General features: G+C 39.2%; 1 protein-coding gene across 1 annotated transcript; it reads right to left on the bottom strand.

Moving 5' to 3' along the window:
- Nucleotides 1-3,030: 3,030 nt before the first annotated feature.
- LOC135637841 (proline-rich protein 4-like) lies at nucleotides 3,031-4,197 on the bottom strand. The gene is made up of 2 exons (XM_065150674.1): nucleotides 3,965-4,197; nucleotides 3,031-3,879 (listed from the first exon to the last, which is right to left on the bottom strand). Exons 1-2 carry the CDS (start codon nucleotides 4,125-4,127, stop codon nucleotides 3,230-3,232), a joined length of 813 nt encoding a protein of 270 aa, XP_065006746.1. The 5' UTR covers nucleotides 4,128-4,197; the 3' UTR covers nucleotides 3,031-3,229.
- Between the last annotated feature and the right edge of the window lie 8,966 nt (nucleotides 4,198-13,163).

Here is a 13,163-nt window from a genome sequence, read left to right as displayed (position 1 = left end):
ACATGAGTTGAGATTACAGATTTGCAGTCTTATGAAATGGTCATTGATTATTTAGTGATAGTACAAATGGAAGCATTGGAAATTAGAATTGAGAACCAGTTGCAAGAAATACTTAATGATTTCAAAAAGGACTTACTAGAGCCTTAGTAAATTTCAACAATGTGGGAGCTCAAGTTCTACATTACACAGATCTGGAAATACTAAAAAAGGGCCCTAAGATTGTGACATAATCTACTCATACATGAAGGTGGATGGACAACTAGTAAAAATTTGTCAGACTTCTACAGTATTGGAATATCAGAGTAGGTTTGAAAGATTATCAAATCAAGCTAGAGATTGGTCGAAACGATAACTTCTGGATACATTTATTGAAGTTCTTATTCCAGAGATCCGATGTGAAGTTAAGGCTCGTCAACCCCGCACTATGATGGCTGCGATCTCATTCACACATCTACATGAGAAAAAAATCAATAGGAAAAATCATGGAAATAGAAGTGACAATAACCAGATGATCTGTAAGCCACCAGCCCCATCTATTCCCAACCAAAGCCTTGACACTCGAAGACTAACCTAAAAAGAACTCAATGAAAGATCAGCAAAAAGTTTATACTATGATGAAAAGTGGAGTATGGAGCATCGATGTAAACAAGAGCAACTTTTGATGATTAAACCAATTGGAGAGGAATTGGAAGTAAAAGAGTTGGACTCCGATCATGAAGGTGTGAAAACTAATGAAGATATTGAAGCCATCACACATACAGTATATGCATTAGCTGGCTACACTAACCCACAAACTATAAAAATCGGAGGAACTTTGAAGCATCAACCTGTCACTATTTTGATTGATATAAGTAGTACTAACAATTTTATAGATAGTGAGACTATTGACCGATTGGCCTACCACATTGAAGTTTATGACAAATTCGAAGTAAAGATTGTTAATGAACGAATTTTCACTTGTGATAGCAAAGGTTCAAAGATAAAATTGATTATACAGGGCCAGAAGTTTCTTGCAACAATTACTACACTGAAAGACCGACTGGTTGCTTACACTATCAAAAAGTGGACACTCTACTTGCTTGATCAACAAGTTGTGATGCATTGCAGATAATCTATGACTAAAGTGTTGAAAGAGAAGCTCCTCGAGATTGATGTTGCTCAGCCTTGAGGACAAGGCTGATTTGAAGAGGGAGGAACTGTTAGGACTCTTTTTCTAAGCTTTTGAATAATGTTTATTGAGTCTATTTAGTTCAGTTGTTTATTAAGTCTGTTCAGTTCAATTAGAGTCAAGTCGAGGTTTATTTAATATTTATTTATTATTAAGAGTCCAAGTCCTAGTGGACTCTAAGTGGAACTTTATAAATAGTGATGTAACCCTTTCTTTTGGAATCAATCAATCAATCAATGAAATGTTATTCCACTCAGTGGACAAACCCTAGGAGGCCGATCCCCTCGAAGTGATCAAGGAGGGTCGATCCCCTCAAAGTGATCAAGGAGGCCGATCCCCTCGAAGCAGTCATTATCATTTTTCTTTTCTCTCCATTCTTCCACGATAAGATCGTAGGGTCTTATCAATTGGTATTAGAGCGACGATAAGACTTTAGAATCTTGTCAATCAATTTATAAATTTTTTGCTTTGTCAGACAAATAAGAATTTGGACAATGCGGATTGGTGATGTTATTTATGAAAGCTTCTAGTTTTGTCACTTATAAGATGTTTCTTTTGGAAACTCTTATACCATCATCTTCCCTTGTCTAATAGACTTGCTTGACTTAGAATTTGCAATACTTTTTCTTGTCCTTTTTGTGAATCAACTATGTAATCAATTCTACAATGTTTATTTCAATGTCTTTTCTCCTCATCTCTTTGGCAACTCTTATGATACCATTTAAACATACAATTCCTTTCTTGAATCTTGACATGATGGACAATTACTTTAAGAAATTGTTGGAATGCACAAGCATGTTGTTGGTTCCTTAAAAACTATTATTGTTATAACTTTATGGTGGCTCTGGAAAATAAAAAATGATATTGTATACAATCGCAATTTCACAATTACCCCTACTGACTTTAACATAAAATTATTGCAAGTGTCTTGGCTTATTATGAAGCCCCATAAGTCTGCCCCATAAATCTGATGGCATTATTCAAGAGTTTAAGTCATTTACAAGTTCATTGGATAAAACCTTATTTAGAATGGTTTAAACTAAGTTGTGATGACTCTTTTAGTGATAAGGATGCAGGTTTAAGATTTGTTTTACGTGATTTTACTAGCCAAGTTATTTTTTCTGGTGGTAGGTGTTTGGAACATAAAGGCATTTTGTTTTGTGAAATGATGACACACCAGGATGGTTTGAAGGAAGTCCTATTTAACACCCACACATCATTATAGAATCAGATTCCAAAGGTGTCATGCAAATGATTCAAAGCAATTCGACTATACCTTAGGCTCTCTCAAGAATACCATTAATAGCATCAGATCCTTACTTCAAAAATTTGATAAATACATATTTTCTCATGTAAACAACAAATAGGGCAATCAAGCGGCCAACTAGTCGGCAAATCACTCTTGAGTTGAGAAATCTTTACGGTACTAGAATATCTAAGTATTAATAATTTTTTTTTAATAAAAAGTACTTAATTTAGAGTCCAACAAAACCATCATCCAAGTTTTCTTTATTTGTTATTATATTAATTGAGACGATGCTGATTAATTAGAGTATCAATAACCCAAAAAGAAGTTATTTGATTTGTCCTTGCTTCTCTTTGGCTCTTGTTTTTCTTAATTCTTGGACTATGCTTGTATTCATTTCCTAAAGAGAGGCAGCGAGGCGATATATTATCTATTTTATTAAATTGGCATTTTTTTAAAAATTATCTTCACTTCAATCAAATCATTTTCTATATATTCTGTTCGAACAACATCACTAAATTATGGGTTTTCAACCTTTTAGAATGTTGGATACTATCTTATTTTTTTACCACCATTAGCAGAAGTATAAATATAAGAGCAAATGTTACTCCAATCATACGTGAAATAGCTGAAATCACATACTCTTACAGGCATTACAGCAGCAACAAGAAAGCAAGCAAGCAAGAAAGAAGCAACAAAGACCTCCTTCCACCACAGCGTTCACACGCATCCTAAGATCTAGCATTATTACGCATAACATCAAACGCTTGAAGCGATGACAGATATATATTTTATGCCATCTGCTCGATCTGGTTCTACGCCTTCTGTTCTTCATGGTGCTTAGGGATAGGAATCGCTGGATGCTCGTGGTATGGCACCGGCGACGGCTTGTAGACCGGTGAAGCGGGTGGGTTATAGTATCCTCCCGACGGCGGCTTGTACCCGTGCGTGGGCGGTTTGTAGTGTCCCCCTGATGGTGGCTTGTTCTCCGGCGCCGGTGGCTTGTAGACTGGAGATGGAGATTTGTGAGTTAGCGGCTTGTAAACTGGGTGTGGGTGGGGATGGTAGTAAGGCTTGGGTGGCAATTTGTGGACTGGAGATGGAGATTTGTAAGTTGGCAGGTGATGCTTGTGAAATTTCTTGTGCCACAGAAGCAAGGCTTGGGTGGCCGATGCGCAGGTGACCGACGAGAAAGATAGCTTCCCGGATGCTGCCACGAACGTGTGCTTTCCTCCCTCCTTGGACTTGAGAACAAGTTTCGATGGGTTCAGCCCGTTCATGTCGGGGCAAGGTGCGTCGGACTTGCTGTGGATCTGCGCGAAGCATTCGTGTTTCAGCTCGCCGTTGTCCTGGAGAAGCTCACTCGGGAGCTTGACGTTGAAGTCTCCGTTGCTGTCGAGCTCAGCTGCGGCTTTGGTCTCGTATTTTTCGTTGCGCACCTTGCACTTGATAGCTACACGCAGCCCTGCTTAGCCATAACCACCACGACAACACATATAAGAAGTTCAATCGAGCATTTATCGAAAAACAAGTGAAGAATGATGACCCACCTTTGACTGCATCCTCCGTCTTGATACTGTTCTGCGCACAGTCCAAGCATTCGGTAGCACCGACGACGGTGACCAACGTTTCGGTCTGCGTTGCAGCGCTTGTAGATCCGATCATCAACAATACTGCAAGCAAAAGGCTTCTTAGATGCGGTGGAGTCCCCATGGTAGAACTCAAACGGACCAAGAAGGAGAAGAAGATTTCAACCTGTGGTTTCTTGTGCAATGTTGAGAACTCTACGTGCCATTTTATACCAAGAAATCCTTAGCCATGGCCGACAATGGACTTGAAAACTTCTACGAAGTGCAATTAGGGAGCCTCCATGACACCGGATTTGCAGTTTCATCCATTAAATATTCCCTTGATTTTATCTACGATATCAGTCGTTGGTGCACCTCTTTATACCTACTTAATCGTCTCATTAAAACTCTAGTCACTTCTGGGATGAATCCCGAACTCGGGTATCCTAACACAGGAAACGATCGACATTCTAGATTTCTACTCTTATGGATAAAACCTCAGCGGCTACTGCTAATGGTCGATAGAGAAGCAGGCGGTTTCTGTAAATGTAGATACTACTTTAGCCTGGTGTATTTAGTACATGGAATCTACTCAATGCCATCGATAGTATTTCCAGGTACCGACAGATTTATATACCTTCCATTTAATAGATGAATCAAAGTTCTATAGAGTTTCCACATTTCAAGAAACTAATGAGCTGTTCTATGTATATATTCTTATAAAGCTTTGAGGCAGATTAGGTTTTAGCTCTTCTGCAAGTTTGCACTAGATTCAGTCAGCAACATCTGATATAAAAAGGCGAGATCCAAGTTGGTGCAAACAGCAAGTTAATCACTGTATGAGGATGGTTCACAGTCAGCGTGATGAACTTATACATCAAACATCACGTTGATAGAGACCTCCCTACAGATGTCATAGCATAAATGAAGTGTGCCAAAGTAGGTAGTGTTTAATGCAACTCTGAAGAAAAAATAGACTGGTTCAGGGCCATCCCAATATGAAAGCTGTGTTTGTGGCAAGAATTTATGGGTGCTAAAGAACACGTTAGCTCCTGATATTTATACTCCATTGGCTTTAGCAAATTTAGCAGTCCAGATTTGATGATTAATTCCCTCCAGTAGGTCTAATAATCAATGCAGTCGTCGTCAAAATTACAACAAAATAAATTATCAAGATTCCATCCTCGTCGGATCAATGCCTAGATGTTGATTTCAAAATGATTCCCAGCTGATTCAGTTACTTCAACCTCTTCATTGACTTTAGGATTCTTATTTGTGTCACAAAGGCACAGTTGGTATACAGATATCTTGTAGATCTTAGCTAATTGCAATGCGTAGAACCACACTTATAATCAACATATAGATCTATCAATAAATTGAAAAATAATCAATACGACAGACGGTAAACAACCATCACAAATATTTATAGAGCCAAGAACTCCTGAAGAATAAAGTAGTATGAAATAGGAATACCTGTTTGGCCATATACGGAATTGAATTATGAGAGTAAATACACCTGGGTGTGAATTGGACCAGACAACAGCGTAGGAATTAAGCTTCTTCAACCGGCAGCAAAATAAGGATGCGGTAACCCAATGCTGGCTTTCCAAATTAACCAAGATTAAACCAGGTGATGGTGTAGTACTTAAGCTAAAATTAGAACGAGGTTGTTTAATTCTGGATTCCCAAGTTCAAAATCATAGAAATGGTACCTCTCTCTTGCCATGTCCACTGCTTGCCTTGAGGGATCCTTATGTTCTTTAATTAATAAAGGTTTTTCTTTTCGTTCTGGCTTACATTAAATGAAAATTGACATTGACATTATAAATATAGTCAATAAATTTAATATGTCTTGGTCTATTTTATAATAATGATGGTATATCGATTATCACTTGGTTCGTTATAATGAATTTATTTATGAACGCTGCTTAGGAGGAAAGGACCACAGGGAATCTTTTCCAAAACATAGCAATGGGACAGCAAAAGAATAATCTGAGTTGGTATATACACATGTTTTTGGGCTGATGCAGTCTCATTCTTTAAAATAAAATTATTATTTTGCTATTTTGGTGGATGATTGGCTTTGATATTTTTTATTAAAAACAAATATGAAGATTTTGGTTGCGTACAAATTAAAACTTTTGATAGAGACTAAAAGCATATACAAAAGTAAAACTATATACACTGATCAAGAGGAAGAATTTCATTCAAAAAATATAGAAAATTTTTATACTACTAATGTTATTCATAGAAAATTGATTGGCAGCTGTGCAATCAAAACCTTGATTTTATTGACTATTATCAAAATATTTTAAATTTTGCCACTAGACATGTTCCTTATTCTATATTTACAGGTGTCATTCATAATATTTATAAATAAAGAAAAAATTATAAAATTCATTTTGATCTTTTGATAGATGTGTTTCTATTTGTTTTGATATTTGAAACATTCATTCACAGATGCCTTAGAATCACATGTCATTGGATAATAGTAATTGAACCATATAAAAAAGAGTAATTGCATTTCGAGTTTTGGATGATCAATCTATCGCCGATGATTATATATATATAATAATAAAAATCATGTTAGAAGAGTATTACTTGGGTTTTCAGATTTTTTTCAATTGGTTTTGATAATATGACTATAAATTATTATATCTATTATTCGTTAAATCTCAGATTTTGATGATGAAATCAATTAAGAGTGTTTATGATTTAATCTATGTTTTGAGTAATGTAGGAAGCTTCGGCCAGGGAGAAACAATTTAAAGTAGAAAGAATCATGTTGGATCGGAGAAAAATATGTCAGAAGATTAGACGTTGAGCCGAAAGATCGGTCGATATATCGATAGAAGGCTTCGGGCTATGGGTTTAGGTATCGGGTCAAGAAGAGCAGAAATTATGCTAAGAAAATGGAAGTTGTGGAGGTCAATTGGCCGATTGGGCAATAAGCCACAAGAGAGGACGATGCGCAGAAGATTCGGATGAAGCACCGATGAACCAATAACATGCCATACAACATTTGATTTACTTTGTAATAATTATCTAGATCGAAGTATATTTTATATGTGCAGGATTAACTATGATAGCGATCAAGATATAAAGCAAAATGAAGTCCTGGAGTCAATAATGAGATTTCGTTGAGAGTTCGTCGGAAGTCCAGATGTTCGTTGGAAGGTCTATCAGAATTGACCGAGAAGTCTAGGAGCTTGCCAAAGAAGCTTGTTGGAACTCGTCAAGAAGATCGTCGTGAAGTCCAAGAGCTTGCTGGGAGTCCGTTGGAACATTACCGAGCGATCATCGGAAGTTTGCTGGAAGCTCGCTGGAAGAAACCTAGACTCACAAACTTATTTAGCTTAGTGAATGTCTTAAATTTTATAGTTAGCATATAATTGGGTAAGAGTTGGGCCAACTCAATTAGGGGTCAATTGGGCCCATATTTGTGTTAGGATCAAGAGCACTAAGAGGGGGGGGTGAATTAGTGCAGCGGAAAACTTTCAACGTTAAAAACTTCATTCGTACGACAAAGCCGATTTCAGTAGAAAAGTTGATTCGTAAATTTCCTTAACTTAAGATTAGGCAAGAAGTAGTTAAAATAAATCTGTTAAGGCAATTTGCAGTTGTGATGGAAATCAGAATGTAAGAGCAAACTGAAATACGATGTTTGTACGAGAAAAGCGATTTCAGTAGAAAAGCCGATTCGTAAATCACTTTAACTTGTGATTAGGTAAGAAGCAGTTAAAACGAATCTATTAAGGTAGTTTGCTATTGAGATAGAAATCAGAATGTAAGCACAAACTGAAATACGATGTTCATACGAGAAAAGCGATTTACGTCTAAATACGATTCGAAAAGTATTGAGCTTGGAAACGTAGATGTAAAAGCACAAAAGGCAGTAAGCTATGAAGGAGGTTTGCAGTAAGGATAATAAGCTCAAAGTAAATGCAAACCAGAGAGCAGCGCGATTTAGAGTGGTTCGGTAAATCTTGACCTACAGCCACTTCTGGCTTCCTCCACCGATGAGGTTGCAGACGTCCACTAGAGGCCTTCCTTCAATAGGCGAAGGCCAACCACCCTTTTACAGATTCACTCTTTTTGACGGGCTTAGGAGACAACCCTTACAAACTTTTCTCTCCTCTCTTGAAAGATTTGAACTTGGAAGAAAAGAGGGAGAAGAAACTTTAGCTTATACAACACTTTTGAGCTCTAAAATCACAGAGTAAGATCAGGATTTTTGTGGTTTTCGTTGCTCTTTCATTGCTAAAAGAGTGGGGTATTTATAGGCCCCAAACCAATTTGAATTCCGAGCTCAAAACTGTCAATTCCCGGAATTCCAAGGTCTGGCGGTTGCACCGCCTGACTGGGGTGGTTGCACCGCCCAGTTAGAGCTCGGAGACGGAGCTCAGGCGGTTGCACCGCTGTCAGAAGCGGTTGCACCGCCAAGTCTCGCTCGGAGACTGAGCCCTGGAGGTGCCACTGCCGTCCCAGGCGGTGCCACCTCTGGCTGGTGATCTGGGTCCGAATGGTTTGATCCATTCGGCCCAATTTGATTCTTTCAAGGGCCCAATTGCCCCTAGATTAAGTTAATGGGATCACCTTCCAATTCTAACTTAATCATTATGCTAACTATGACAATTCTTTAAGACTCTTACTACAGCTTGCTCCGGTGCGTCAATCGCTTCTTCCGGCGAGCTTCCGGCGAACATTCGACGGACCTCCGACGATGCTCCTGCGGACTTCCAGCAAACTCCTGGACTTGCGACGATCCTCTTGGCGAGTTCCGATGAGCTTCTTTTGGCAAGCTCCTGGACTTCTCGGATTTGTTCCCGCAGAACCTCCGACGGCCGTCCGGACTTCCGTCAAGCTCTCGAACTCCCAACGTGATCATTGTCCTGACTCCGGGGCAACTCCTGCTGCATGTCTTACTTTCATCATAGTTAATCCTGCATACTTATCTCAACATATGGATTAGATAACAAATGACAATTGATGTCATCATCAAAATCCGAGATTCAACAATCTCCACCTTTTTTATGATGACAATCAATTGATAACGGAGTTAACCTTAACTCCCCCTATCTATGTGCCATAATTGAGATAAGTCATTCTTGAATTCAAAGACTTTGAATTCAAGAGACATATTGATAAGTTAAAGTCATTTAACCTTATCAATACTCCCATCATGATTCCCATTATAATGTATCTCTATGTATGATATCAAGACTCGACATCCATTTTCAAATTTCAAATGTGAATTGTTGTAATGATAGCAATTCATCATATGGAAAGATATCAACATGTAAAATTACAATGCAAGTTCTTGATATCTTAATATGATGCAAATATGGCAATCATAGCAAACATGGCATAGCATCATATGTCTGTTTCTTTTAACATAATATGACATTTATAGCATCAATTCATATATTTCATATATCTGCTTCTTTCAACATAATATGGCATTTATAACATCAATTTATATACTTCTCCCCCTTTGTCATCAACAAAAAAGAGAACGATATAAGTATATTTTGAATATACATGTGATGCCATAAGTAGGTTCATGTCATTTATAGGATACAAATATCTCAAGAAGATCATGACATGATGATTATCTACATAGAGTGAAAACTTCTTCCTTTTTATTTGTTATTATTCTTTTTGCACGAAGGAGGAAAGCCATTTGTGTAGTTCAAATCGATAGCATGCTTTACAAGGATCAAGATATTTATGTGAGTCAAGGACTTGCAAAAAATATTTTCCTTTTTTTAAGAGAGAATCATCAAATTTATTTCTCAAAGGCAATATTTTTCACATGATAAGTCTAAAAGCTATGCATTTGCTAGATGTTTCTATTTGTCAAAAATTTATGATGTGAATCAAAGTTCGAAAGAGAATAATGTATTCATGAAATCCGATTTGGAACTGAAAATTTAATTTAACACTTTCATGCAAGACTATGTAATTCAATCAATAAAGTTCGAATAATAATTTTAACAAATTTATGCATTCGGACACATCAACATTCCTAATTCTCTTCTTATGAAATCAAATTGTTCTTCACTTAGAGGTTTTGTAAAAATATCAACTAGTTGATGCTTAGTATCTATGAATTCTATAATTACATCATGATTTGTAACATGATCTCGTATAAAGTGATGTCTAATGTTAATATGTTTTGAATGAGATTCTTTGTTAAACATAGTATTATCACATTTAATGGGAATGTTTTTAAGATATACTTTATAATCTTCTAAGGTGTTTTTCATCCACACAACTTGTGCACAGCATGCATTAGCTGCAATATATTCTGCTTCAGTTGTTGATAGAGCAACCGAGTTTTATTTCTTGGATGACCAGGAAACAAGGGAATGTCCCAAAAATTGACATGTTCCTGATGTGCTTTTTCTATCTAGTCTACACCCGACAAAATCCGCATCAGCATAAGTAATTAACTGAAAATTTTCGGATTTTAGATACCATAATCCTAGATTTGTAGTTCCTTTAAGATATCTAAGTATTCTTTTAACCGCTTTGAGATGAGATATCTTAGGGTTCGATTGAAACCTAGCACAAAGTCCCACACTGAACATGATATCTGGTCTAGTTGTAGTGAGGTAAAGTAAACATCCTATCATACTCCTATAGGTTTTTTGATCGAAGCTTTCTCCACTTTCATCAACTTCCAACTTAGTGGAGGTGCTCATAGGAGTGTTAATTGTTAGGATCGAGAGCACTAAGAGGGGGGGGGTGAATTAGTGCAGCGGAAATCTTAACAATGATTTAAAAACGAAAGCTGCGTTCATCCGATAAAAAACGATTTCGATATAAAAGCAGAATCACAGTGCAGTTTGCGTCTAAGCGCAGTTTGCGTCTAAGCGCAGTTTGCGTATAAACACAGTTTGCGTCTAAGCGTAGTTTGCGTCTAAGCGTAGTTTGCGTCTAAACGCAGTTTTACGTCTAAACGCAGTTTTGCGTCTAAACGCAGTTTTACGTCTAAACGCAGTTTTGCGTCTAAACGCAGTTTTACGTCTAAACACAGTTTTGCGTCTAAACGTAGTTTTACGTCTAAACGCAGTTTTGCGTCTAAACGCAGTTTTACGTCTAAACGTAATTTTACGTCTAAATGTAGTTTTGCGTCTAAAAGCAGTTTTGAACCTTGAAAAGCATTTTTCGTAGAAGGCAATTTGCAGTTATAAATGGAATCCGAATGTAAGCGTAAACTGCAGTGTGAAGATCGTACGAAAACACGATTTACGTTTGAATGCAGATTCTGAAAGATCAGAGCTTAGAAACTTGTTCGTAAAAGCGCAGAGGGCAGTAGCAATGTAGGAGGTTTGCAGTAATAATAAAGTGCTCAAAGTAAAAGCAAACCAGAGATTTAGAGTGGTTCGGTCAGTCTTGACCTACTCCACTTTTGGCTTCCTCCTCCGACGAGGTCACCGACGTCAACTAGCTGCCTTCCTTCAATGGGCGAAGGCTAACTGCCCTTTTACAGTTTCTCTCCTTTTGACAGGCTCAGGAGACAACCTTTACAGATCCTTTCTCTCCTCTCTTTACAACTCAAGACTTGAAGAACAGAAGGAGGAGAACTTTAGGACTTTACACAAATTTGAGCTCTTAGAATCACTGAAAAGATCAAGAATTCGGTGTGGATCAGTATCTTTTCAGTGCTGAATGGGTGGGGTATTTATAGGCCCCAACCTAGTTCAAATTTGGAGCTCAAAACGATCAAATCCCAGAATTCTGGGATCAGGCGGTTGCACCTCTTGACTGGAGAGGTGGCACCGCCTGGCAGAGCTTGAAGACTGAGCTCAGGCGATTGCACCTCTCTGCCAGAGCTCGAAGACTGAGCTCGATGGTTGCACCGCCTAGCAGAGCTCGAAGACTGAGCTCAGTGGTTGCACCGCCTGGCAGAGCTCGAAGTCTGAGCTCGGTGGTTGCATCACCTGGCAGAGCTCGAAACTGAGCTCAGGCTGATGCACCTCTCTGCCAGAGCTCGAAGACTGAGCTCGGTGGTTGCATCACCTGGCAGAGCTCGAAACTGAGCTCAGGCTGATGCACCTCTCTGCCAGAGCTCGAAGACTGAGCTCGGTGGTTGCACCGCCTGGCAGAGCTCGAAACTTGAGCTCTAGCGGTGCTACCTCTTGACAGAGGAGGTTGCACCGCCCAGTCTAGCTCGAAGACTGAGCTCTGGGCGGTTGCACCTCCTGGCTGGAGCGGTTGCACCGCCCAATCTAGCTGGGAGACGCAGCCCTGGCGGTTGCACCTCCTGGCCTGGGCGGTTGCACCGCCTGATGCAATCAGGGTCCGAATGGTTCGCTCCATTCGGCCCAATTTGAATCTTTTCAGGGGCCCAATTGCCCCAAGATTAAGCTAATGGGATCACCTCCCATTTTCAAGCTTAATCATCATGCTAACTACGATTAACTCTAAGACAACTTCTGCAGCTTTGCTCCGATGCGTCAATCGCTTCTTCCGGCGAACTTCCGTCGATCATCCGATAAACCCTCGGTGATCCTTCTGCGGACATCCGGCATACTCCTGGACTTTGCGACGATCCACTTGGCGAGTTCCGATGAGCTTCGCTTGGCAAGCTTCTGGACTTCTCGGATCTGTTCTCGCTGAACCTCCGACGACCGTCCGAACTTCCGTCGAACTCTCGAACTCGCAACAAATCCTTCGCGCTTGACTCCGACACTTTGTTTCGCTTTATGTCTTCATCGTTATCATAGTTAATCCTGCACAACAAAACAAAACTTCGATCGAGACAATTAATCCTAAGCAATTTAACCAAGTTGTCCGGCATGTCATTGGTCCCTCGATGCTTCGTCCGATTCTTCGGCGCATCGTCCTCTCCTGCAGCCTATTGCCTAATCGGCCAGTTGACTCCGCAACTCCGATATCCTTGGCACAATACCCGCTCTTCTTGGCCCGATGCCCGAGTCCACGGCCCGAAGCCTTCTGTCGATACGTCGACCGATCCACCGGCCCGACGTCCAAACTTCTGACATGTTCCTTCGGCACAACATGATTTTCCTGCTTTAATTGTCTCATCCTGATCGAAGCATCCTGCGTCACTCAAAACGCAGATTAAATCATAAACATATATCAAGTAGTTTCATCATCAAAATACGAGATTCAACATTAATAGCTTTTGAGCTATTCATATTGAATCTAT

The sequence above is a fragment of the Musa acuminata genome, chromosome BXJ3-5 (genome assembly GCF_036884655.1).
Source record: "Musa acuminata AAA Group cultivar baxijiao chromosome BXJ3-5, Cavendish_Baxijiao_AAA, whole genome shotgun sequence".
NCBI lineage: Eukaryota > Viridiplantae > Streptophyta > Magnoliopsida > Zingiberales > Musaceae > Musa > Musa acuminata.
This window is presented reverse-complemented; position numbering and strand designations above follow the sequence as displayed.